Raw genomic sequence first — 27840 nt, 5'->3', positions numbered from 1 at the left:
TCGATGACGCCATCAGAACCGGTGCGCTTAATATGCAAAATTTAGGTACGTAATGCGCAACTTTCTGCATTTGTAATCTAAAACGTTGTCAAATTGATGATTGGGTATCCTTCTGTCTTGCTGGGCCAAGTCTCTCCACGGGATTTCTGGACCTATACGCTTCGAACGCAGGGGCACTGTAGTCGAGCAAACGTGAAACTTGTGCAAGAAAAATTACCTACTTGTAAGACTCCGGCCGGGATAACGTAAAACTATTTTAATCTGGCGCCCGCACACGTTGGGCTGGGTCCAAGCCATTTTTTACCTATCGCAGTGCGTTATTTGTAATAAAAAAACTGATTCGAATATTTTTACGCTATTCTGGCCCTGGTGATGAGCACAGGTACGAGTTTGACGAATTATACGACCAAGTGAGCTCTCTCAAACAAACGTACCGCCGAGTTGCTACGTTTGTTTGGGAGCCGAGCGAGAGCCCGATTTAGTTCCGATTGCGCACTTGCGTGACTCGGCCACGGAGCCATCTGTGCACGTGACAAGCACGTGACTGAGTAATGGATTGCCCCCCTCTACACGACGCCCAAGTAAGGCGCGTGGGTAGTACGGTTGCAAAGATGTAGGCGATAATAGTGTAAATGTGCTTTGTTTGTGCATGTGGTTTAGACAAGCGACCCCATCTGACTGAACTGAAAGGTGTTTCCCATCAAGAAAAGAAAGTAAAATCAGGATGTTTGAATGGTAGGTGCATTGCGCACGTTTGAAGAATCAACTCTATCTGTCGCTTACCTCTGCGCTCTACACTTTGGTCGTGACTTTTGCGTGCACGGTAGCAATGGGAAAAAAAGTTAGCACAAGTCTCCGGGGGCGGCGAAATTGCGATAGGTCGCGGTGTTGCGCAGGCGAGGGTGGTGTCCTTGTATATGTGCATGGCTCCCACAAGCCATATCGAAACATTGAAAAGGCCAGTGGCCATGTATACACGGACGCTAGTAGACGAGGGGCTGGGCTCTTTCCGCCTTTGTAGTTCCGGGGGAATCAGACGACAGTTCTGTACAGCAATTATGAACCTCCATACGCCACGATCTTTTCATCTCGTATGCCGGACAGTCGTCGTTCTTCAAAAAAAGTATAGCGACTGCTTGTGCACCGAACTGCCCTCTGGTGCGGGCGATGTGAACGGCCCCGTGTTCTTGCTATCAGCTATAGGGCGTCTACTATCAGTATGTCGTCAGCTGTAGCGCGGCTTATCGCAATTCCGCCGCTCCGATCGCCGGTACCTTGGGCTAATCTTTCTTTTTTTTCGCTTCCACTGCACATGAAATCGTACCAACTTGCCTAATAAGCTTTCTTTTTTTGCGTAATTTAAGGTACGTTAGGGCGGGGGCACGGGAAAGCGGTGCGTGATTTATGTCTACTTCATTTTAATCTAATCACGAGGCCTCATCAAGCTAACTTTTGTCGAACCGTCGACCACATCCGACAGTCTCAACGTATAACCCAATGCGCGTCGGAGATACAAATATACGTGCACGTTTATTAATTTCTACAGGCCGAGTAGCTTCTCTCGTATCTGGTCGCGGCTTAGCCGGTGGCTGTCGTCTGCGGGCCCCATGAGATGCACCTGCGCTACGCCGTCGTCCATGGCCAATGCCTGCAAAGACACATTGAAATGAAGGTTGAAATCTAGTTTAAGAAAAGGCACAATTAAACTAAATAACGCGCACACACTATAACACATTAAAAAAACGCGCCACATCGTTTGAGTCCTTCGAAATAGAAGGTTTGTTTCTCCTTCTCATCTCTAGCTCTCTCTCTCTGTCTCTCTTTCACAGGAGTCGCTAGGACCCATTAGTCACATACTGCCCCGCTACCGAACACTGCAAGTGGAGCACCGGTATCGGAATTGCAAGCATTTTTTTTTTTCTATTCTCAGTTTGACGGCCAAATGAATCAATCAACTTTAACGATGCCTACCGTCGCCGTCCAAACGTTTGCGAGAAGCCGGCTTCTCCGCGCACTGTGTCTTACCGCGGTGAAGCCTGCTTTGGTGACCAACTTTGACGAAGTCGTGGCCGAGAACAATGACCAGCCTTGCCCGCGACAATAAATTGATCGATCGAGTAGTCGAATAGTGATTGAGGTCGATGGAAGCGTAGGTGGAAACACGGTCTCTCGCGTGTCGCTCAGCGGAAAGAGGGCTGAAAGGGTAGTGGAGAGAATTAGGGCACGACGGCGGCAGAAACGAAGGCGCGATGACGCACGGTGTCTCGACAATGGCTGAAGTATACGATTCATATACGAATATACGAATGTGTTGGTAGACCACACGCTGACGAGGCGTGCGTGTCACGGGTAGGGCACGCGAGCAGCGATTGTTGAGACGCCTTCACCAGCTGGTAGATATTTCGCAGTGGATAGAACGAGAGGAAATAGTTAAAATCATTAATCTAAACGTTCGGGCGCTCATTTGTGATTGCACTACCGCGGGTCGCTTTCTCGGATTATGGCACTTCATGTGTTGCTTATGTGCACACAAAGCGAATGTTATAAGCTCCCTTGTTAAGAACGCTGCCGTACAAAAAGAAAAAAGAAGAAAGCAGAGAAACGGTATACAAGGGCCCCAATGATCATCCAAGCAAACGGTGAATCTGACGACAATCCCACGACTTTGAAACGCTGCGATGACCGCCATCGATCGTCTCAGCTTGGCAATAACAGTGGCTAGCCATTACTATATCATTCACGGGCGTGTCGACGTTGGATGCCTTCGATCAGTTCGTGAGCACAGCCTTCTGACGCGCCTCGAAATGTTTTCTTTGTCGGAATTTCGCGGTTGTTTTTGCAGGGACTTTTGATGTTTTCAAGCCGTTGCGGCTGCCTTCTGGCACCGCGCTCTGACGATTGCGGATCATGACAACAGGCCTTCTACTTTTTCCGGAGAAGTGCACGAATCGCAGTGCCAGCAACGTCGTTGCATTCGTCTTTGTCGTGAAACCACGGTGTGCCCTCGTAGTCGAGTTGGCATTCCGTGGTTCTAGCATAAAAGCGAACGTAACGCTGTGTTTCTTTTTTGCGTACCTATTGGTGTACGCAAAACAGTAAAGAAAATCACTTTTTTCCTGATTTCATATTCAGCAACGGCTCAGTAGACGCCAGCCGTGTACCTGCACAATAGACCCCGATAGGAAGTGAAATAATTTATAGGCCAATAAAAGTTATCGATGTCAGTGTCACAAAAGTATTTTCGATTCTTCCTTTCTGTCTTCCTTTCTTTTGTGAATTCTTGCCGTGTGGCAGAAGGATTCACGGTAACAATTATAACTAAAGTTCAAATTGCTCATTGCATGTTCAACCTGCTTATTTAGTTACGGTTGCTACGGTGAATATTCTGTGAACATTATATTATTAATTTTTAGCACAATGTTCAACTGTATGTGCGGCCAGTCATTTTCGTGCTGATCTGTGAAGTTCTCGAGTGTTGTAGTTTAAACGACTGTTGTCTGCTGCCAACGTGATAATTTTCCCGGACACAGTCAAGCTGCCTCAAGCAGCTGTTAGCCCGAAGACCATCCGGACTTTTGCTGGAGAAATAAAGTGCCAACTTTGATTACACGCACTCGCCTAAATACCAGTGCAAATAGCGCGGGGCCCGAGTCTAACACGCAATAGGCGTCGTTAAGTACAGCGCGAGAAACACGTAATGATAACCTGTAGTCTCACCAAGCAACGCTCCAACGTCCTGGACGTCAATGCGCTGTCCGCATCCATCGCCAACACCCTGAAAAAGAAAACGAATTGGCTTACATCAACGAGCGGTGCAGTCCGCCCAGCCCACCCAGCGTTGCTTGTTTGTTTTCTTTTTCGGCTTTGAGGGGCGAACGGTCGGCGAGCCCCTTATTCCCATTCCACGACCGTTGTAGAGCTGAGCAGCAGAGGGGAAGTGCACGGCCAACAACTGTTCACAATGATAACAGCTCGTAGCATTGAAAATGGAGACATTCACACAAATGTCACGTCGTGTAGAGACAGTGAAGAAACAAACACTCTAAAAAAAAGTGAGTTGTAAGTTTAACTTTTTATGTTACAAACTTACATCCAGAACAAGTGTTGAGTTAGTGAGCTCGGGGTCGCCGGTTCGACAACAGGCCGCGGCGGCCGCATTCCGAAGGGGTAGAAAGCAAAAAATAAATAAAATAATAGTAATAATAAAGAAGAGAAAAAGGGCGTCTACTACAGCATCCGCGATTCGCGTGGCCAACGCCGTAGCAGACGCCGCGGTTGTCTACACTTTGTACGGAGCGACGAGCGAGGAGGACATCGAGGCAACCTAGCCACCATCACCTAGACGTTCTCTAGAGGGTGCCCTAGCAGCCGCCGGAGAAGAACGCCCCTCCTCCCTCGCCTCACCCCTTCTGCCGCGCGCGCCACAGGAGAGGGCACACATCCCGGCCGCGTTCCTCGCTCGCGCACGCGAGATTGAACCGCGTTCGCCGGCTCACCCTCACGCGCTTTCATTCGCACATACAGAAACGGCGTAAGGCGACGGTTTTATCGCCCTTGTACTTTATACAGAACCTCACGGCGACGGCGATGCCGACGGCAGAATTGCGCCTAGAGTATCCATATAATTGCTATCGCAATAAAAAAAAACTGTCATGCAGTGGGCTATTGGTGCAACTTAAAGAACCCCGGGCGGTCAAAGTTAATCCGGAACGCTCCAGAAAACCACGCTCCTTAGAACCCATTGAGAAGTTTCGAGACAATAAACCCCACAATTTAATTTATCCGACGAATATGTTCAAGAAATTTCGGACACAGGCGCGTCTCACACCGAGCGATAACACGATAACAGCGCTGATCCGATGAAACAAGCTCACAGGCAAAGCGATGTACAAGGAACACATTTTTATCAGATTTCTGCGCAACGCATAGCTTCGATGTCGTATCTTCTAGGGATAAACCGTAGGAGCAGATAACGGTTAACACTACCCTCAAGAAATTGACTCGCGCCAAGTCGACAGCGCTGACGCCGTTCAGTTCTATAAAGAGTGTTTAGGAGACAGAGAGTTGAATTAACGGAACTGAATGGGTAACAAATTGGACGGAAGCTTCGGACCGATGTCGACGTATCGCTATGTCGCAAAGCTCGAGCATCGAAGGACTCGCACATTCGCCACATCGTTTTCGTATTATTATAAGCGCGAAATGTACGACCGAAGACGTAGCTACTGGATCGCTTCGATCCACGTCCTTTGCGGCAAAGCTGCAAAGGGCAAGCTGGTCGCAAGCCGGTCGACGCCCGTTTCAAGAACAGAGCAGTTTCACGACACAATAAGTGGAACGACTACGCGGGACGGGAGTGTGGTTGTTAACTGCTAGTCGGCCCATAAACTCCCGTGGTTCGTCTTGTCCTAGCTACGTCCTCACACTGCGCTACGACTCTTGAGATGCACCTGTCAACTTGAGGTTTCGCAACTGGTGTTTCGGCAGAATGAACGCACCTGGAAGACGGAAACCTGGCGACCCCTGTGGGGCCGTCGCGCTTCATCGACAGGTCCCAGGTGGTCACCTCTCCGGCCGCCGTGGTGACGTAGAACTGCGTTGGAGCACACGGGCTCCAAATAAGCGCTCCAAGCTCCATCCTCTCCAGCGGGTTCCACTCCCACACGGCTTGCTCTGCCGTCAAAGGGTAACAGTAAAAAATTAAGAAGAAAATAAAAGGTCTCAATAGCTAGATCGACAGCAGAGCAGGGAGGACGTACTGGCGTAGATTTAAATATACACCATCAAACGTGGATCGATGGATGGATGGACTTCAGCTTGCGCGTGAGCGAAGCACAGTAATTCTACGTTACAAAGCAACTATCTCGACAGAACAAGAATTTCGTTATAAACGACATTTCGTTAAAAGCCGATATGCCCTAAATGAGCTATAATGTGGGAAATGCACGTCAACAATGTAGGAGCTTGTAAAACGGTGAAACGACATCGAACGCTATAGCACAATGGCTACGTGACAGGTGAGAACTTCCGCTCGTTGCCGCGAGCAGCTCTTTCGTGCATTGGTTATGGTCACGTGACGCAGCCATAGGAGCTGGCGTCACGAGTGACCTCGATCTGCAGCACTCTGCTAATTAAAATTGACAAGAAAAAGAAAGGTAAATGAGTCACTGAACATATGTGCTGCATAACAGCGGCCCTGTTCCGATTTCCCGCTTCGCACTCAGAGCTATAGATTAATTTAAGAGATTTCCGGTGCCACTTCAATTGAATAATTCGTTCTAAAACGCATTAATTGCAATTGGAGCAGCCAAAAAGTTGTAATAAAGTCATTTGGTCATAACGAGGTTGTAACCCTTCCGCCAGTAACGAAAATGCGACGCATTCGCAAGTCATGCGTTCACCGTCCTGGGTTTACACGTTACGTTGCTCCGCGATAATGACATAAGTTTACTAAAGCATTTCCTTTAGATTGCGAACTCACCGTACTCGAGAAAATGCAGTCTGAGAGCGCCATTTCTGCTCGCCACCTGCGGTAGAACGTGTCGCATCTTCAATAAGCGCAGTAGCCGACTTTCCAGAACACATCTTGCAGCATTTCCAACATCATTGCCAGCAGGCAATGATGCTAAGGAAAGTATAGGGGTAATAAGCTGTGGTTGAAATTCGAACGTGAAAAATAATGAAGAAACGGGCAAATGAAAGCGAACGAAACGATAACATGTCTCCGGTGGGGACCAAGCTTACAACGTTAGTATTACGCGTGCGATGGCCTATCAGTTGTGCTACAGCGACGGCCACATATATATTTCAGGTGTTACGACGCAACACAAAGTAGGTAAGGCTGCAAACAACACGCTTTAATAATGGTGAATGGTAATGGTAATGGTAATGATGGTACCACATGGGGGCTAGGAGAGCGCAAGGAATCGTCTGGATGTGCTGTTCTAAGGACAAAAGCAGAAAACTTGAAGAAGAATAAGTGTTTGAAAAATTGCAAGAGATAAAAAGTGTTGGCTTACGAGAAAAAATGATGGGTGATGAGGAGACAATGAGATACAGCACTCCTGAGCAGCCCAAGCTGAAAATGGAAGCAGTAAGAGTGATTACAGCGTTGAACGGCCAAACACGGGACATATAACACCACTCCTGTGTGGGTCAACATTCGTGATGCAAGCGAATGCGGTTATCGACAAAATCCAAAGGTAATGGCGCTATTATTAGTTTTAGAACCGACTAAGCTTTCAACTTATATCTATGTATACACGCTCGCAAACTCGTGATGTCACAAAGAATGTGACACCAGTATGTGAACATTTGTCAACGCCAATAACACGTTCATGTAACTCCTTTGTGTACCCTCTGTGCTGTCAATCTTACTCGCAGGTATATATTTTTTCGCTGTCTTCTTCACTGCTAAAATACTTGCTAAATCTAACTTTAGTGATTGTCTACTAAATATAATTGATAGGTTTTCTATTTGTCCCGATTTGGCCTTCCTGTGAAACTTCTTGTTCTTACTTGCAGCAATGAAAGTTCCACGTATTTAGACTACCCATTGCTATGGGTCTAAATATATTCAAACAGAAGTTCACTAATCTCACCGACTCCCATGCTCCAAGCATCACAAGTGATGAGCAAAACGTGAACAAGGTGAATGCTGGACCAACGTTTCGACAAGTGCACTCGTCTTCTTCAAGGCCTTGAAGAAGACAAGTCCACTTGTCGAAACGTTTTGCTCATCATCTTGAATTTCCATCTCCCGCATTCCCCGTCTTTTCTAAGCATCACAAGTGGTAAGATGAACACGTCCAAACCATGTATTAACAGTTTTCTTGTTCGCCCCTACTAACAAGCGGCACCAGGCGTTTTCTAAACATAGCGAAAATAAGACTCTAGGTTACCTTCGTAAACTACACGAATTAGGAGGAAGCTTTAGCTCGGGCCCAACTCCGATGCGGCCTGTTCAAATACATGTAAAACGCAAAAACGCTTTTCTAAGATAACCCCTGAACCGATTTTAATGAAGTTTGTTGCATTTGAAAGAAAAGGATAAGTTTTAGTGACTGTTGCAAGTAAAATTTCTATTTAGGGCCTGAATTTCGTTAAGAGAATTTTAAAGAATTCTCAAGTTCGAAAAAAGATAGATGCACGAAGCACGTGAATAACTCTGCATCAAGAACAGATATCGCGGTCCTGTAAACGGCATCCATTAGATCATGCAAAGCGGGCAAATTCGATATGTCAATTTATATTTTACGTCAATTTGTTGCGTTGCTTGCAAGGGTTCTGCAAAAGCTACATTTCTATATTACTGAATTTTTTTTAGATCCATGTGTAAAATATCAATTTTGTCCGCTTTAGATGTACTACCAGATGCAATTCCCAGAATTGTGATATCATTTTTGCTTGCTTAGTTAGAGAGTTGTGAACTTGATAGTGACGTATTCTGAAAACTTTCGATTTTTGCCAATTTTTATTAAAAATTGACGATCTAAATCAAAAATTCGAAACCAACAGTCACTATAGGTTTTAAGCTTTTCTTTTAAGTGCAAGAAACCTCGTCAAATTTGGCTTGCCGAGAAAAATGAATTCTACTGTTACATGTATTTACACAGGATCGAGCACCGGAGCTAAAGCTTCCTCTTAACATTGTATAAGCGAGAGTCGTGTGAAAGCAAACAAAAGAAAAAAATGCTGTTCTAGCTCCCACAAAACCAAATGAGCGCAGCGTGATGTTTCGACCACTTTGCTTCGTCAGATATGCGCAAACGTACATTATTTTTTATTACCCCTGCTTGTCTAATTACACCTTCAATTAGCCTGTACTTGGTTGCCAACTTTCTTGACCTACCTCTTTCTCCATTCCGTATCCACACTTTTGAGGTTCAGATACTCGTGCACTTTAGCCACCCATTTATTTCGATGCCATGTTCCTTAGTCTCTCTTCAAAACTAACCTTGCTCTGCGCTCATGTGACTGCAAAAGAAGCCCAGCCCCTGCCAACTTGCACTAACTCGTTTGTGGTTTTACCTTGCGCCCACAAAGCCAGTCGGGCCGCTGCCCTCGACAAGATTGCTGAGTCACAGCACAGAATGGAATTTCCGAACATTAGAGCTGGGACCGTTTACACTGTTCTGGATTCCTCACACCACCTCATGTTTATTGTAGCCTCAAAGTGCTCTATGTTTCATTACAGCTGCGTTACGCTTCCCTTTCAGTTATAAATTATCTTGGTGGACGCCTGCAGTAGGTCTGTCGCCTTGGAGGAAGAAAACAACCTCCGGCGGCGGTTCCTTTTGGAATCCTGGCACACCCAGATGACGTCGGCTAACATCAGTCGTTTGTGAGGAACACTTACTGCCGTTTACTTTGAAGGTCTATGGTCCGCGAGCCTGCGAAAGCGCTAAAAAAAAAAGCATTGCTATGCCTCACACAATCTCACCCCTGAAGAAGGAGACGATCGAGTTCCGAAAAGTCGTGTTTTTAAAATAAATATCGGTTAGAGTTTTCTTCGCTTTTAAGTCAGTCGTCCCAAACCGGGCAGATATATCCTCGAATCTTTACCTTCGAGTAAGGTCTTCGTCTATGTGTACGGCGAGTTATTCATATTGCTTGATTATAACTTGTCGTTGAATTGATACCACGTCGTCACTTGTCTCCTCATTAAAGATGACAATTCCTCATTTCTCTGTGCTAAACTTAAGGCCTCGATTTGCCGCTTCACTGTCACTTATCTTCGCCAGTCTCTGTAAATCCTTCGCATTGTCCGCTAGTAGCACAATGTCGTCCGCATACATCAGCCCCTCGACCTTCTGTTGCACCTTTTGCCAATTACGGATGTAAGACAGATCAAAACCCAATTCACTGCTTTACAGTCGTCTTTCTATGCCCTCAACATAGAGGGTGAACAACAACGGAGAGAGGATGTCCCTGCCTTAGTCTTTGGTGAAATTCCATCGCTTCTTCATTGCTTCTGCGGCCTTCCCATACTATTTCTATACTCGGTTGTCCCTCTATATCGAGCTCACTCAACAGCTCCACGAAATCGTCGTCCATGCCCATGTGCTTGAAAATATTCCGTAGCAATTCCCTGTCTAGGTTGTCGTAAGCTCCTTTCATATCTACAAATACTACTAATAAAGATGTATTCTAAGCTATTCAACTCTCTATGCACCGCGTTAGTACAAATATACCATCCTCTTCTCAAGCGCTTGCCTGGTTTGAACACATTCTGTAGTTTCCTTCCACCACTCTCCCCCCCCCCCCCCCCCCCCCGCACAGTATATCGCTTTTCTCCACCCACTTCGACAGCTTTGATTTTATGGCTTGCCGTGATATTTCACACACAGCGTTTTTTTTTAGCTGCACCAAATTTGTAATAATTGCATGTGGCATATGTCGCAATTCTAACTCTTGATCTAAATTACTCGATGAGGCGGCCATTGCTTCTAGGAGAAATCAAGATGATAACTTAAATAACATAACTACGCTAAATAACTTTCTAGTTAATTATTTACGACACATATTTGAAGCTACGAATTGTACCTAGCGAGTAGGCAAGGTATATCGACTTAGAACGAATTCTCACGAACTACTCCAGTTTCCAGATATGAATTTTCTAAATGTCCGCCAGAAATGGATTGGAATTCCAGTTACTTTTGTACTCCAATGCATAAAACGGCGTTTTCTTTGAAAATAAGTGGAACAGTGCATTTTTACCGCAAGTTTGACGACGCATATCTCGAAACCGGTGCCGTCCTCAGAATTAGTTCTAAGTCGATATGTCTTGCATGCTCACGAGCTACCATTAGTAGTTTGAAATATGTGCGTGAGGTAATTCATTACTAAGGTAACTAGTGCAATTATGATAATAATTCAATAAAATATTTTGATTTTCTTTTGTAGAAGTAATGGCCGCCTCATCCAGTAGTTTCAATCAAGCGTTAGAACTGTGCTATGTGCCACGACCATTTTTTTAAATTTGGTGCAGCTAAAATAACTCCCTGCATATTACAGACGTCACTATAACTGGCTTGCATGAACTCGTCTTATCCTTATCACCTTTTCCCTTTTGGATAAGGTTCATCCTGTTTTAACGCCACCCAAACGGAATTTTATTCATTTTAATAACTTGCTCCATGGCATCAGTTAGCAGTTCCTTGCTCTTTGGACCTAGTTGTTTAATTAGCTGTGTTGGGATTTCATCGGATATTGCGTACGTGTTATTAGGGGCATTTTATTTTCTGCTTTTCTTTCAGTAAATGCTTTCTGCGCTAAATTTTGATCTCTCGCGCTTTTCTGGCGCTGTATCTGGCGTATCTGCTGTAGTGTGGACTCTCTTTCTTGCCGCAGTTATCCCTAATAACGTCTCTGATGCACCGAGGCGCGTCGTCTCCTTCAAAGACGTCTTCATCCCTCGCAACAATTTGCGAATGCTTAGTTCTTTGAGTGGCGCCCCCTGGCGCGAGACCTGGCTGCCGCACCGCGTTCGCTACGTGGAGGCGGCCCCTCCTGACGCTGCCGGCCTATACCTGCCCTGCTCGAATGTTTTTGAAATGTGATTCCACAGGTTGGTAGAACATTGTGTGCGGAATGTTCCGGAGCACTATTCCCTGCGAAATAGAGCGGCGTTGCCGTCTGGTCCACGCTTAGTTTGGATCACTTCTGGTGTAGGCCTGGATACACCCTCTCGCACCCACTCCGCGGAGCAAGCTTGAAGATTGTGAAACAGGATAAAGAGTGGTGCAACTAATATTTGGGATAAACCACCTTTCAGTTAAAGTATTGGACGTCTTTTTCAGCAAGAGCTTTGCGTATGCAACACCAAGTGGTTATAAAATTGTGAGCTAAATGTGAAATTTACGTTTAACTACAATGGCGCCCACGACGCCAATTTTCGCGAATGAGCCCCGAGATCGTCGACATATTGAACAAACAGGGCAGACCGGTACGACTTAGGTTAGGTGACAACACGGCTGATGATATTGTTACGCTGCGCGCCGGGGCAGAACAAAAGGAGATCGAAAAAAGGGGCGCGGTGTAGAAATAGGCTAATTTATGCTCTATATTATTTTGGAATAATCCACCCATTTCTTGGCCAATCCCCCATTGTGGGTAGGAGCCACACGTGCCACAGGCTACAACGACAACAACAACAAGGCCCGACTGCATGCAATATTGTCTCTGCGCCCCCTCGATCATTTTGTAAATATATCCATCTCCTCCGTAACAATATTACGTAGTGGATTTTTTCGAAGGACCTGAAATATACACAGGAGAAAAGAGCAGAAACGAACAAAGATAACAACAACAAAGTAAAAGAGACAACAGAAGCAAGCAACTTAAGCGTCTTCCCTTAGTTCGATCTTTCTGCGCTGTTTATTCAATATGTCGATGTTCAACCATCTATCCCAAATGAGCAATCTCGTTCCTGAGATCCTGCTTCGTTTCCAAAGCTGTATATATAGTCTCCCGCTTATAATATCGCGGCGTGATGTTTTATGACTGAGTCACGAGGGCCTGTTGCTGACTGCAACGGCTGTGATTACGTGAGATATGCATTAGGCGTATAACATTTGATGTCCTTCTAAGCGCGAGACCCTCATACGAGGTACACCGATGCTGCCAGGTACATTAAACGAAACGCCTTTGCCCTAAGCGTCACGGATCCCCAAGGCGAAGAACTCGCAGCTGTCACCATCCGGCGCAAGAGTCGCCGAGGCGGCAGAGGAAACGGCAATCGCTCTGGCGATAACAACTTGCCATGAAGTCGCAGCAATCCTCACCGACTCCCATGCAACAGCTCGCAACTATCGAAAAAGGACGCATGTCAGAAACCGCACCCGAGATAATCACCTCACACGCGCACACGCTCCCCAACACCAACACCACTTGGATTCAAGACCATCGAGGCACGACGGCAAACCAGGCGGAAACACGCCGCTGCCCGCGAGCATACCAGCCGGGCTTTCCTGCCTCCCCGGCCGGTCGCCAACGTTGATGACATAGCCCTAAACTGCTCGGAGCTACCGCAACACCACCGACTTAGCAGAAGAACGCACCCTTCATCACAAAAGAACCTCAGCAAAGAGGAAGGAGTCATACTGTGCCGCCTATACTGACAAACACCTACGTACACGGAATAATCATGCACAGACTCTATCTACGCATTACTAGTGAGCATGCACCCGCTGCGACGCCCCGGACAGCCTGCGACACACATTCCAGGATTGCCCACGGCACGACACATCCACAGACCCCACCTCACAAGCTCCACAAGACGGCTCCGAACAAGGACGCCCCATGGAGGCTGAAGAACAGCACAGCGTGTCAAAGCACATCCATATCGTCGCTGAAACATGGGAGGCCAAACATCCCTCTTGTGACCTGGACGACCAACGCAGTCTCGTCGCCCGGGCCAACGAGGCAGCCCAAGCCAGAGGGTTCTTGGAATAAGGAATCCTCCCACCTAGGGTTAACCGGGTCCTGACAATAGGATTACCGCTTCAGAAAATAAAAGTACGTATATTTCTCTCTATCCGCCCTTCTAATGCTGTCGCTTATAGAATTACCCCTAGAAAAGGAAAATAAATAAATTGTGTTTTCCCGTTCAGGCAATGCCAGAATACAGGCACGTATCCAAGAGGGGGCCCGAGACCCCCCCCCCCCCATATAAGTGGCCTACCTCCTCCCCCCCACCCGTCCACGCCCCAACTCCTCCCACAAATTCTTAAAGCGCCGCCAAATCAAGCTTGAGACTTGACAGCTATTCGGCGGTCAACGTTTTGCTGCCTCTTTGACTCCTTTTGGATGGCGGTAGTTAACGGCATCTCTTGGGGTGTGAAGGCCAGTATTCTCATCGATCGGTGCCCGCGTGATTAACTCGAGATGCGTTCAGCTGGCACCATCCATTGCAACGGTCACGCGCCTCGCTTTTTCTTCGTTAGTTCGACGTTCTTTGTTTAGACTCATTCAGGGACCAGGAAAGGGATTCAGTTCGTAGTAAGCTCTGTATGCTCTTGGAACGAGTTGCAGCAGGAGAAAACGCCAGCTGCGTTTAACTTTCCCTTTTGCCTCATTACTTCTTCGAGTGACGGCTCGCCACGACGCTGGCAGATCCTCGGAACCGTATACCTACCATATGGGTTAGAAAGGTGGAAAATAAGATCATGCCAAACCGCGTCCGTTGTCAAACCCTACAATAAACGTTAAACCCAAAAGCAATATTAATGTCACCTGTTACCTCGTCTGGTTTTTCGTTAATTATACAGTACTTTTCGCGCAAATTGACAACTGGAAACACGAGTCGCAAGGAGTTCAGAAATTACGCAATCTACGAAGGGAGAGAGTCGAGGCAACAGCCAAACAGGAAGGAAAAGCAAAATTAACAAATGTAACCGTTGTTTGTGAAAATATTTATGCATCAGCATCACTTTATTTAAAAAGGAAGTAGAGAAAACGCCGCCGGAAGTGGAGAATGATTCAGCGTGTTTTGAATGACGCTTCTACGATTATCAGTCGAGCCGCCTGACGTAGTCACTTCTCTGCTGTGCTTATGTGGGTGTTTTTCTAATCTTCCGCGGTGGACGCTGTACGCCTAGAAGCGCAGTGTCCTGCGCTCTACGCGGTTGTACGGGATCGGCGGCCACGCATCGTTACGCAACTTCCCCAAATAACAATACGAGTCGGGTTTGCCACTTGGTGAAGCAGTAAACGAGGAATTCAAGAGAAGTGTCATTGTGCCGGAAATATATATTTCTCTATATTGCTTCCCGACCTAATTCAAAAAGCGCTACTAGAAATCTTTATTTGAGACTCGCTTGTTTACTTGTTCTTGGCAGTGTTCTTCCTGCGCTTCTTTTCTGCGCGAGTCCATTTGATGTGGTTCCTTGTTTGTCATGCAAATGACAAACAAATTGTGGTATGTGTGAGATAGACCTTATTTCATTTCTTTCTTGCGGGTTTACGCGTCTTTATGGAAAACGGTTGTCATCATTTCCATTTGTACCAGTAAAGGTGCCCCCCCTCATTTTCCTAGAAAAGTTACCTAGGGTTGCCCCCCCCCGCGCCCCCCGATGATGATGATGAAAAACTTTATTTATCCCTCTTTAAAGGGAAGGGGGCAATGGAATAGAGGGTGGGGGGAGGAACTACTTGAAGTAGGCCTCCTTTATCCTCTCAGCCCACTCCAGGATGGCCTCCTGAAGATCGGGCCTGGAGCTGCGCAAGGCAGCCTCCCACTGCTCCTCACTAGATATTAATTGCTTGAGGAAAGGGGGAAGGGGGTGCTTAGGGCACCCCCACATGAAAAAAATCCTGGGTACGTGCCTGCCAGGAGATAATAAGAATCAACAAGAAAAGCAATTCTTTACCTCAGATATGCTCGGCTCTCAAAACGATAATAGAGTACTAAAGTGTTCTGTCTTTTGAAAAATACTTCTAAAACGATAATTTCACCTCACTGTCTTGAAGTTCATTTAACGTCGCTGCGAGACCGTGAAGATGCCGGGATAGAAATGGTTGGGCTTCTCTTGAACGTGACTTGACGTGAAACAGCGTTATGAATGAGAAAATAGGGCTTTCTTAGAAGTAAAACGCAATAAATAGTATTGGACCATTTTGCTACCTATTGTGGTATATATTGTTTGGTCACAGAGTAAAACTAAGAGAAGACAAACTATGCCAGCACTCAGCATCGCTAACTCTAAGTATGCTGTCGCATACTTAGAGTTACAACAGGCATGTTGTACATCTAGTTAGAGTTTCCAGAACTAACTATGGTGGAGAGAGAAAGAGTGCATATCCCAGGCGATATCGGAATTGATTCTATGCTTTATCAAGGGTATGCGGAGCATTTTTGCAGGCAGCTGGTGCCAGCTCTCTGCAAAATGTTTCTCACAACATCGATCCCCACGGTGCGGGGGATCTGCGCGTGCATATTTTTTCCGTGGAATTCTACTGCCTCACTGAATCCCAATTGTACTATACTTTGCAAGTCGGAACACTGACCACCCTGCTTATTATACGTACGCTTTTTCTTTGGACTGAACACCTTAGGTGATGTTCTCGCCTTGTAAAGATCCAAGTGAACGACCACTCCCTGCGCAAATTTAAAAAAAAAGTGAAATAAAGCAGAAACAATATAAATGAGTATATAAACGTAATGCGATATTCTTTTTAAAAAAACACGTGCCCCTCCCTCCCGGACACCAATTCCTGGCAACGCCACTGGTTACGAGGCTGCTATATTGCATACGAATATCGGTCAATAGAGTTGTTGTGTTCGTTATAGGGCAAATAATTCGCTTTTTAATCGGGTTCGTTTTAATCGAGTTATATACTCGTCGCCATGTATACGCACGGGCCTAGATGGCGCCCATGTATGCGCCCGTTCAGACGGGCTGCTATTACTGCAACCATCCTGCCTCCCTTCTTTTTGTCTCGCTACGCCTGCGCGCATCTCCTCGTGCGTCCGGCGTGTTGCCCTTCGGCGAAAGCCTTTTTACGCGGCGAGATTACGTGGTAGAGTCGGACTCACAATGTCCGTGGTGACCAGAAGGCGCGTGTCGCCGAGCCTGGCGACGCCGAAGGTCCTCAGCCCTTCGCGTGCTTCCTCGTACGACCTGCGTGCACAAGCGCGCCGACATTTGCTGCAGAGAGAGAGAGATAGAGTTCTGGCAAGATGGAAAGGGGAGGCAGACAGGCACGCTAAAACCCCTTAAACTTCGTAAAGTAGCGACACTCTCCTCCTCCGCCTTGACTCCTCCTCGTTTCTCCTCTCTTTCAAGCACCCTCCTCGGCCGTGGCGCCGCCTACACTGCTCGAGCGAAGCAACGGTGCCCCACATGCGCTCCTCGCCACTTCGTAGACGCTTCTTGAGCAAAAATGGCGCTTATACGCGGCGCAAGGGCCCACGTGATGCTATTAGGCCAATAGCGACGCGGCGTCGGCCTCGGCCCAAGTGCGCGAGGAGGAGGCGACATTCTTCAAAGCGTGGCACTACTTTACAAAGTTTAAGGGGTTTTAAAGGGAAGCTGAAACGGTTTTCAATTTCCATGAATTGCTGGGATTGGGAAGAAAAGGCCTAATAATTTACGGTTCCGAATTTTTTTCTTCGTTTTGTTAATATAAGGGGCGGAAATCGCTTTCTAAATCGCCGCCGCGGATACACCCCCATCGCTTCCCGGAGCGCCGGGTGAGTTGGTTGCCAGAGGAGAGAACCGGCGAGAGTGACGTCATTCGCGGCGACCGAGTTGCTTGACCGGCGTGCTGGCATGTACTGGCATGCCTCTTTCCGTCCTGCGCTTTACTCAACGACGCTACGAGAGATCTGCCGCCGCCGCCGCCCACGTTTGTTTTCTTTTGCGATTTTCGTAAAATGTTCTTTCGTGAAGCTGCCCGTCGCGGCAGGTTCACGTGCATGCTCGCGCGAGCAAACGCCGCTGGCACGCTGCGAAGCATAGACGGAAACGCCCGCAGTAATAAATTTCAGTGACCGGACTTCGTGCGTAGCTTCCTCAGCGTTGCACCTGAGGTATGAAATGGAGTATAGGCTTGCCTAGTGACATTCGACGTACGGTTGCAGTTATCGTGTTTACCACACGGCGGTGCTAAAACTGCCTAATATCTTTATGTCAACACTAGCATGGAGCACGCATACCGATTCTTGATCGAGCCACAATCGCAAAGTCGTCGAACCATAGTATGAATATTGCACATATAATACCTCTGGCCATCTCTGGATGTGTATGATAAGCAACTTCCGTGACTGTACCTCGCAGCACTGCATGTGCGCGGTTTGAAACGCGGCACTTATGTTCGCGATCGTGTATCAACACTCAAAAAACCACGCGACTTTAGTCAAGCAGCGGCAAGGTGCTTGACATCGCAGAATTGCACCCGTGTTTACAATCTAATGAGAAGTTAGTGCTTCGGCATTCTTCCAGCAGCAAGTTCCCAGTGACACTTTAGCGCATCAATCCGCCGCCGTGGTTCCTCAGTGGCTATGGTGTTGGGCTGCTTAGCACGAGGTCGCGGGATCGAATCCCGGCCATGGCGGCCGCACTTCGATGGGGGCGAAATGCGAAAACACCCGTGTGCTTAGATTTAGGTGCACGTTAAAGAACCCCAGGTGGTCAAAATTTCCAGAGTCCTCCACTACGGCGTGCCTCATAATCAGAAAGTGGTTTTGGCACGTAAAACCCCAAATATTATTATTATTTTAGCGCATTTTTTTCTCCCGTGATTGGAACGTGCAGCTACATGAAAAAAAAACATACGTACCAGCTAAGATTTCCAACGCGCGAGAAGGTGCACAAATAGCTCTCGCTGCTGGCACACTCAACATCGTCGTTGCCGCCATTGCCGCCATCGTTTTCCGTATCGACTGTCGGTTCGAACATGTACGGCGAAAATACAAGCTGTCCGAGACAGCGAGAACGTTCCATAATGCTTACAACTCAGCTATGAAGCCAGAACAGAACAGCGAGCTGCGCTCTGAAACGGCGGCGTGCGGCGGCGCCGACCGGCGACTGCCGCGATTGACATCACAGCGGCCCCGACAAATCACGGGCAACAGCGGCGTTCTTGCGATGCCCTGAGGCGCTGGTGCGCGTTTTCTTGAAAAAACAGCCGCTTGCTTTTGTTTCCGCCCTTTTTGAACCAGATATTCGTGTTCAGGGGACTCAAAACGGTAGAATGCCGCAGAGAACTTTTTTTTTTTTTCGAAAAGTGTTTCAGCTTCCCTTTAAGGCACGCAACGTCCTCGCACCCACCACCGCCAGCAATCGAGGTGGCTACACACAGATAAGGTCGGCAAGCGGGCGTGCGTACGGCGGGGGGGGGGGGGGGGTGCTCTCTATACGCAGGATTTGCGAATTATCCGACGGCACAGATCCAGACGGCCTCGCGAGTCGTGGCGAGCGCAAATGAGCGCGGTGAGTGTTATCTCCTAAAAGGCGCAGATCGTGCGTGCTCAAAATGCGCGCACGTCAAATCGCGTAATTTGCCTCACTGCGGCCGGTCCTGCAGTCGGATCGCAGCGTGACTTCCTTCGAATCAACAAAAAGGGGGCCACGCGGTGCACACCGTGCGCGCACTGCCGAGAAAGTATTCTGCAGTTCGTGTTCCTTCATATTCAATTTGGTTGATGTAGATGCATACTTTTGTGAATACATTACGGCATTGGGCAACGGGACCCGAGGTCGAGTACCGTATAGCCACCTCGTGCGAATCAATGCAATAACATTAATGTGCAAGAAAGCAACGGGAAGCAGGTAGAAAAAGAATTAGATGGGAAATTTAAGCACTAATATAGACGGTTTAACACTTGTTTTTGATATCGACAACATTATTTTACAAACCACCCGAGAGAGAAGGCACAATTTTACTGCGCGAATTCGATTACCGGAGTAAAAGGGACATACCTATAACTGAATGAAACGTCACATCACTAAACTAACAATCTAAATTCAATTAATTACCTCTTTATATAACGTCTAAATGAAAAATTGAAGCCGATGATTTCGGAAGGCAGGTTTTACTTGGAACTAATTTCTTAATTGACATCAATTTTGACAGAACCGCTCTGCACAGTTGGCTCACTCATTTATTTTTAACATGGCGCCTACTTAGGCAATGTATGAACGATAACACTAACGCATTCATTTCTCTATTCTGAGAACTGATCTTTTGAATACGGTTGCAGCCTTAGCATTAATTTTAAATGAATGTGCCCTACGAACTCATCAGTTACAATTCGTAAATTGCAACACGTGGTCTAAACTGATGTTTAAGAGGAAGCTTTAGCTCGGGTGCTCCTATCTAAATAAAAAGGAGAATTCGTTTTTCTCGGCTACCACTGTACCAAACTTCACGAGGTTTGTTGCATTTAAAAGAAAAACTTAAAATCTAGTGACTGTTTAATTCGAATTTTCGAGTTAAGTCGCCAAGCTTTTATTGAAAATTCGCAAAAATTGAAAATTTTCAGAAACAAAGCTATCAAGTTTACAACTCTGTAACTCAATAACCAAAAATGATACTACAATTCAGTGAATTGCATCTAATAGTGCATCTAAAGCGGACAAAATTGATATGTTACACATGATCGCGAATATAAAAGAAATTGTAATATGAAAACACAGCTTTCGCAGAACCTTTGTAACCGACGAAACAATTTCAAGTAAGATGTAAAATGACATATCGAATTTGCCCGCTTTGAATTATCTAATGGATGCCGTTTACAGAATCGTGATATCTGTTCTTGATGCAGAGCTATGAATTTGTAAGCCTCGTGCTTCTATATTTTTCAAACGGTCGTATATTTTAAAACATTTTTAACAAAATTCAGGCCCTAAATCGAAATTCCGCTTTCAACAGTCACTAGAATTTAACTTTTTCTTTCAAATTCAACAAGTTTAATTAAAATCGGTCCACCGGTTATTTCAGAAAAACGTTTTTGCGTTTTACATGTATTTGAATAGGCCACCTAGGTGTTGTGCCCGAGCTAAAGCTTCGTCTTGAGGACATTTGGCGAACTTTGCTTAAACAGGCCACTCGGATTTCTCGCGCAAGTAGTGCACGATGCAGCTCGAGAAGGAGAACTGCGCTACGTAGCACAGGCATACGATTGCTTTTCAAAGTCAGTTCAGGTAAAAAAGAAACAAAAACAAAGTACGCACGGTATGTAGGCGCACTTGCAGAGCGTGGCGTATGTTTCTTTGCTCCCGTGCACGTGTTATCGCGCAGCTAAAATTTACAGGCATGGACCAATTAGGTCGAGGAAAAATTAAGAGCTCGCTCCGGCTCGCTCGGTTGTCTGTTATGCTGCTACACTGGTCCGCGCAATGAGCGGCAGCACAGCAAACAGCCGAGAGAGCCGGATCGAGTGCTCTGCTCCCACGTGACCACCTTCCGCGTCCTGACATCACGACACGTACACCCACCGGGAAACAGCGACTGGTTAGCAGAACAAGCTATTACAGTAAACAATTGGGGGCGGTCTGAGACCCGCGACCTCGCGCTGAGCGGTAGAAAGGCATAGCAGCTGATTCACCGCGGTGGATAACGATCCTAACTGCCTTAGGGTGCCTCAATGTCCTCCTTGCCCGCCGCTCCGTACGGGGTGAATGAAGTCAACCGCCGCCATTCTCACGCCCGCTTTTCACGTCAGGACACGCGGCCTAGGCATGGCAATGGCGGTTCTGGCGGCGAGAGCCTCGTCAAAGAATGTCTCCAACCTGTACGGAGCAGCGGGCGAGGAGGACATTGAGGCATCTTAAACTGTCAAACATTCGAACGCCCTGTCTCGGAGCCGATCGCCCCGATAGAATGAGGCAAATCACTATCGCGCGCTCTGTTTCAAGCATCAGAACCTGCAGCGCACCACTCGCGGACGCTGAATAAAGAGCCGGTGTAATGCGAATATTCCTTCTGCCATATTCTGTTCCTTTCTCGTCATCTCACGAGCGGCCGGCGATGACGTAAGCGGAGCGCCGCCTCGACCGCTGATGAAGGGCGAAAAAGGAAAATAATTTCAACAGACTGGTTGGCGCCACGATACCGACATTGTCCACGCGTTAGCGAGTTGAACGCCGTATCGCCGCACCGTCACGGCGCAGGAGTGCATACTCACAGCGGCAGGAAGTGCGGCACCCGGAACACCGCGGCCCGCACGAGTCTCAGCGCGGCCCCAGGCGCGAGCCCGAGGTCCGAGAGGGATCCCTCCGGCTCGCTCTTGACGGCGGCCACCGCCCACGAGACCAGCGTGCCTTCTTCGTCCAGGCTCCAGACGTTGTAGCCGCCTTCGGACGTACCTGTGTCCGAAGGGCCGCCTTCTTGCTTTTTTTTTCCCGACGTTTCGGTGGAAAACAGCGACGCAGATTTATTATTGCGATAGCAATTGCAGGGAAGCTTCAAGCAAATTTTTCGCAGTCGTCATCGCCATGGCCGTTATGTTCCGTATAAAGTCCAAGTGTGATAAGATTCTACCGCCGTCCGCGCCCCGTATGCTGGGTGCAAGGGTGAGCGGATGGTAGCTTGATGCGCGCCCAGTAGAGTTCTCACGCTCCGCTCAGCGAGCGAATGGAGCGCGCATGCGCAATCCGCCTCAAGCGGAGCGAGGCCCGCTTGCCTGAGCTAGCGAGGGTGGTCGATGCGCGCGCCCTTTCCCGCGCACCTCGCTCTTGTCCAAGATGGCTGCCTCCAGTGACATGCACTTCAACCACGCCTTTATGTTTGTCTGCGCCGCGCAAGCCACAAAAGCGATTCGCGCATAGACCAAGATTTGTGTTTGCTACAACAAGTTGCAAGTGCTGACCCATTTTAATACCCCGCAGCGTGGGAGGATGTGGTGCGCGCTATGCAGCGCGTTGGCTAGCATTGGCGTCAGAAAGGATTGGATTGGATGCGGAAAGCAAGCTCGCTGGCTATCACGTGGCGCTTCCCGAGACGGCGCTTTATTTTTCCGAGATAAGATGGACCGGCATAGCATTACAAGCGCACGGCTAGATACTGCATCGACAAATAAGTTATATATATATATATATATATATATATATATATATATATATATATATATATATATATATATATATATATATATATATATATATATGTGTGTGTGTGTGTGTGTGTGTGTGTGTGTGTGTGTGTGTGTTCGTTTTACTTTATAAAAGTGATCAATTGATGTTTTTATTTTGTTTCGTTACTCTGAATTTGACCAGAGCGCGCTGTGACTATGAAAGGTCCGCTCCACAAAACATATAACTAACTGACGGTAAGGACGGCCAACTAAAACGCTCCAATATTAGAGGTCACGTGATCAAGGGCACGGTAGGCGGGGAGGAGGGATGTGAACGCCCGGCTCCTTCGCTCGCCCGAGAGGCTGAGCGCATACGCGACCCGTGCACCCTATATACCTTGGGGGCAATCTGTGGCGGGGTTGTCCACGAACCTTTCGCTCTAAAATTAGGAAGAGAAATTAGTCCAGAGGAATTCGAAATCCCAAAGGTAACGCCGGAAGCACTAAAGAAAGCCTTGGGAGATATGCAAAGGGGGAAGGCAGCTGGGAAGGATCCGGTAACAACAGATTTGTTGAAGGATGGTGCACAGATTGTTCTAGAGAAACTGGCCACCCTGTATACGCAATGCCTCATGACCTCGAGCGTACCGGAATCATGGAAGAACGCTAACATAATCCTAATCCATAAGAAAGGGGAAGCCAAAGACTTGAAAAATTATAGACCGATCAGCTTACTGTCCATTGCCTACAAACTATTTACTAAGGTAATCGCAAATAGAATCAGGAACACCTTAGACTTCTGTCAAGCAAAGGACCAGGCAGGATTCCGTAAAGGCTACTCAACAATAGATCATATTCACACTACCAATCAGGTGATAGAGAAATGTGCGGAATATAACCAACCCTTATATATAGCATTCATTGATTACGAGAAAGCGTTTGATTCTGTCGAAACCTCAGCAGTCATAGAGGCATTACGGAATCAGGGTGTAGACGAGCCGTATGTAAAAATACTGAAAGATATCTATAGCGGCTCCACAGCCACTGTAGTCCTCCATAAAGCAAGCAACAAAATCCCAATAAAGAAAGGCGTCAGGCAGGGAGATACGATATCTCCAATGCTATTCACAGCGTGTTTAAAGGAGGTATTCAGAGACCTGGATTGGGAAGAATTGGGGATAAAAGTTAATGGAGAATACCTTAGTAACTTGCGATTCGCTGATGATATTGCCTTGCTTAGTAACTCAGGGGACCAATTGCAATGCATGCTCACTGACCTGGAGAGGCAAAGCAGAAGAGTGGGTCTAAAAATTAATCTGCAGGAAATTAAAGTAATGCTTAACAGTCTCGGAAGAGAACAGCAATTTACAATAGGCAGCGAGGCACTGGAAGTCGTAAGGGAATACATCTACTTAAGGCAGGTAGTGACGGCGGATCCGGATCATGAGACGGAAATAATCAGAAGAATAAGAATGGGCTGGGGTGCGTTTGGCAGGCATTCTCAGATCATGAACAGCAGGTTGCCATTATCCCTCAAGAGAAAAGCATATAATAGCTGTGTCTTACCAGTACTCACCTACGGGGCAGAAACCTGGAGGCTTACGAAAAGAGTTCTACTCAAATTGAGGACGACGCAACGAACTATGGAAAGAAGAATGATGGGTGTGACATTAAGGGATAAGAAAAGAGCAGATTGGGTGAGGGAACAAACACGAGTTAATGACATCTTAGTTGAAATCAAGAAAAAGAAATGGGCATGGGCAGGACATGTAATGAGGAGGGAAGATAACCGATGGTCATTAAGGCTTACGGACTGGATCCCAAGGGAAGGGAAACGTAGCAGGGGGCGGCAGCAAGTTAGGTGGGCCGATGAGATTAAGTAGTTTGCAGGCATGGCATGGCCACAATTAGTACATGACCGGGGTTGTTGGAGAAGTATGGGAGAGGCATTTGCCCTGCAGTGGGCGTAACCAGGCTGATGATGATGATGATGATGACACGAGCGCGTACACGGCGTACAACCTCCCCACAGAGTACACTGTGGACCACACGATCTCGTGACGTGCTTATTCGCCACAGCGCTGGCGGCTTTGCATGCGAGAAAACGAGCGTGCGTAATCACGCCGTCTCGAAATGGAGTAAGCGTCTCTCAGTCTTAGATTAGCCTGAGCCGTTGCTGCTGACAGGTGTGCAGAGACACGTGTGCGTAAGAGGTGCTGATCACAAACGCTGAGGTACATATTCGAAGTTAATAAAAAAAGCGTAAACGTAGGGAACTTACTTTGCGTAGCCCGGTGCTGTTTGACAATGTCGGAACTACCGCACCTGGATGCGCATGCGCACAAGAAAAAAGAAAGCCGGCATGACACATATTTGTATACAAGCGTTACTGCAACTGCACAAAGAACTATAGTGGGGACCCATAGCGATCAAAAAAAAAATTTTTTTTCGCGGATACCACATGCATTATTCGTTTTACGCGAGGTTGTGAAACTATGGCCAATGAAAAGAGGCCGGTCACGGCTTTCTCGTTCAAGTCTACTTATTGACTAAACGGAAAGCACGTCCTGCTGCATGCGACACACTTTATAATTGATGTCACCGGGCTTGTCTTTGGAATCGTTGGTTCTATTATGAATATTGTGAGCACCATCATCATGTCAGAGAAGGAGAGTAGCCAGTGACATGCACGGACCTCGACCTCGCCTTAAATATAGTTATTAAAAGTGATATTCTCCATTAAAGATTGAACACACTCGAACAAACGTCTCGTAACATTCAAATTCAATTTTATTTTCATCTGAGGGATGACGGTATGTTAGCTCGGGAGAAAAAGTGCGTTTGTCGTCTGAGGAGAACCCGAGCCTCCCTGATACACGGAAAGCAACGAGGACATAAAGGCGAAGTCACTGAACGTAAGAAAGCGTGACAAGATTTTGCACAGTAGAAGACATAGTACATATGGACACCATTGCTATATACACAAATTACAATATACATAGACAGTTTTCTTGACGCCTAAATTAACATATCTTTTCACAATAAAGGTGCTTCCCCAATCGAACAATTAATTCAATAGTCAAATTACCCACTCCCACATATCAGTGGGTCTCGAAAAATAACCTTGGGCTTTAAGAACAGAAATGGAAAGCCACGAAAGCAAAAAAGAAAGCGCGCGCAGGGAAATGTTAGAATGTACACTGTAAACTAGCTCTTTTACGTCCTTAAGGGTGCATAAGGTACGGGTGTGAGAGTGTGAGTTACAGACCTATTTGCGCCCTTGTGCACACCCTTAAGGGTGCATTTTAGTTGACAGTGTACGCGTCTGGGACTCAAAATACTGCAGTAGGCGTAATGAGGCGATAAATGCAATGAAACACGCGTTTTAACGAAGGGTCGTCCTTTTTATCAGCAACGCGCGACTCGATTAGTCACGCATGCCAGATAACGTGAGACACGCCCGAAAAGCATCACTTGGTCCCCCATGCAAGGCGCGAAAGGGAACGAGCAGCGCTGTTAATACGCACGTTTGGTGGCAGCAGACGTCCACGATTTTGGCAAAGTGGCAGTCCTTGTCGAAGAGGGATGCTGGAAACAAAAGCAATGAAGGGTGCAGTTCTCGTGACTTGCATCTAAGCATGCTACTTGCGACCGCGATAGCCGTTAGTATAGTAGCTGGAACAAGTAGGAGGAGCACGCTGCACACGACACGCCTTCGGAACAGTTTTGGCGAACGTTTGTGGGGGCATCCAAACTACTCAGACCTGTGCTGTTGTACTGCCCGCCGTGGTTGCTTACTGGCTATGGTGTTGGGCTGCTAAGCACGAGGTCGCGGGATTGTATCCCGACCACAGCGGCCGCATTTCCATAGGAGCGAAAACACCCGTGTACTTAGATTTAGGCCCAGATTAAAGAAGCCCAGATGGTCCAAATTTCCGGAGTACACCACTACCGCGTGCTCCAGAACGTGGTTTTGGCGCGTAAAACCCCATAAATTTTTTGCTACTTTTGTAGTTCGACACAACAAAACAATGGCTACTTAGGCGTTAGAGTGATCGCGTCGCTGATAGCGCAGCAACATCACTCAATAAATACTGCAGCACGTAGGCCATGCAAGCGACTTTCCGTGGACGCCCGTATAATTAGGCGAGGTTTCACGCACATGTGTAATTTTTGGCGAGCCGGTAATGACGGTGCATTTCGATGGTGTTCACATTACAAAAAATGCAGTCATTACGCGATGTGACTTTTGCCCCAGAACCATCGTGTGTTGGAAAAGCACGCATTACCCCTAACACAGTATAAGAGCACGCGGCAAAGTACATGTACATATCACATTTCGCTGCTTACCTATTCAAGTTCTTCCACGGAGTTTTTATCTCAGCGTTGTCATTCACGACCCTTTGTTGGTTTTTATTTCTCTCAGTCAAGGATCTCATTTTCATAGCTAAGCTTTCGCAATAGTATATTATCTATTATTAAATATAGAGTGCACTACTTCGGCAGTCAGGCTTCTTACGGTTTCTCAACTATAGCGAACAAAAACCACGACGACTTTAAAAAGAAGTGCACAGCTGTGTGCGCACATTCTTTCTTTTTCTCCCTCGAACAGCACAACGAAGTACAAGCGGGCGGTAGACCCCTGGTAAACGCGTGTGTAGCTATATTTGCTTTTCAAGCTACCGCCACCATGTTGGCCCTGAACTATTCACGTCAGTCAGTGCCAAACGCGACACGATATAAGCCGACGCTAAGCTGCGCGTGCCCCTCCAGTCTATCGAAAGACGGCACTGGTCGACGCGACCACTTATTTGAATCATAAGGAAGCCGGAACTTTCTTTGCGAATTAAGCAGTAGCAACTAGCTCTGTACTGTTAGGATCGGCCTGCAGGGGTGCTGCTCTGCAAAGCTATTTCAGCCCGCTGCACGTGCTTCGATCGACCCGCGGTGGTGGCGCCCTTCAGAGAGCCAGCGAGGACAGCGCTAACCAACCATGAACTTTCTTCAGAGAACTGCGCACTACGGCAGCGTCAATCCACGAGGCGCCTCGTTCGGAGAATCTGTGGCGGCCGCAGGGCGGGCCACGTTTGGCGCCCAACGTATTGTTGGTTGATTTGCCGTGTCTTCATGGTCTCTCTCGGCAGCAAGAAGAGCTTCGCCCCCCCCAAAAAGGTGCTTTGCGGTGCGTGGGCCCCAGGATTCGTCACAGTCTGCTGACACTAGTGGCGACTACAGAAGAAAGGCAGCTCTGGAATTGAGAGGCGCTGGCTGGGGTCAGGCGTCACCACCTGGCTACGGGGACGCGCGCAACTCGGGTTCTG

At 47.3% G+C, this 27840-nt stretch overlaps 1 protein-coding gene across 1 annotated transcript in view; it reads right to left on the bottom strand.

The window, feature by feature from the left end:
* Nucleotides 1-1513: 1513 nt before the first annotated feature.
* The window catches only part of LOC142583707 (cytoplasmic dynein 2 intermediate chain 1), a 114870-nt gene continuing 88543 nt past the window's right edge, over nucleotides 1514-27840 (bottom strand). The window contains exons 18-27 of the mRNA XM_075694194.1: nucleotides 26047-26107; nucleotides 24801-24844; nucleotides 21632-21812; nucleotides 16538-16649; nucleotides 16030-16099; nucleotides 7020-7078; nucleotides 6482-6527; nucleotides 5499-5673; nucleotides 3718-3775; nucleotides 1514-1648 (exon numbers count right to left, since the gene is read on the bottom strand). Coding sequence (XP_075550309.1) covers nucleotides 1541-1648; nucleotides 3718-3775; nucleotides 5499-5673; nucleotides 6482-6527; nucleotides 7020-7078; nucleotides 16030-16099; nucleotides 16538-16649; nucleotides 21632-21812; nucleotides 24801-24844; nucleotides 26047-26107 — 914 coding nt within the window. The 3' untranslated portion in view covers nucleotides 1514-1540. The remainder of the gene's footprint in view (nucleotides 1649-3717; nucleotides 3776-5498; nucleotides 5674-6481; nucleotides 6528-7019; nucleotides 7079-16029; nucleotides 16100-16537; nucleotides 16650-21631; nucleotides 21813-24800; nucleotides 24845-26046; nucleotides 26108-27840) is intronic.

Source organism: Dermacentor variabilis, chromosome 5 (assembly GCF_050947875.1).
Source record: "Dermacentor variabilis isolate Ectoservices chromosome 5, ASM5094787v1, whole genome shotgun sequence".
NCBI lineage: Eukaryota > Metazoa > Arthropoda > Arachnida > Ixodida > Ixodidae > Dermacentor > Dermacentor variabilis.
Note: the sequence above shows the minus strand (reverse complement) of the source record. Positions and strands in the feature narration are given on the sequence as shown.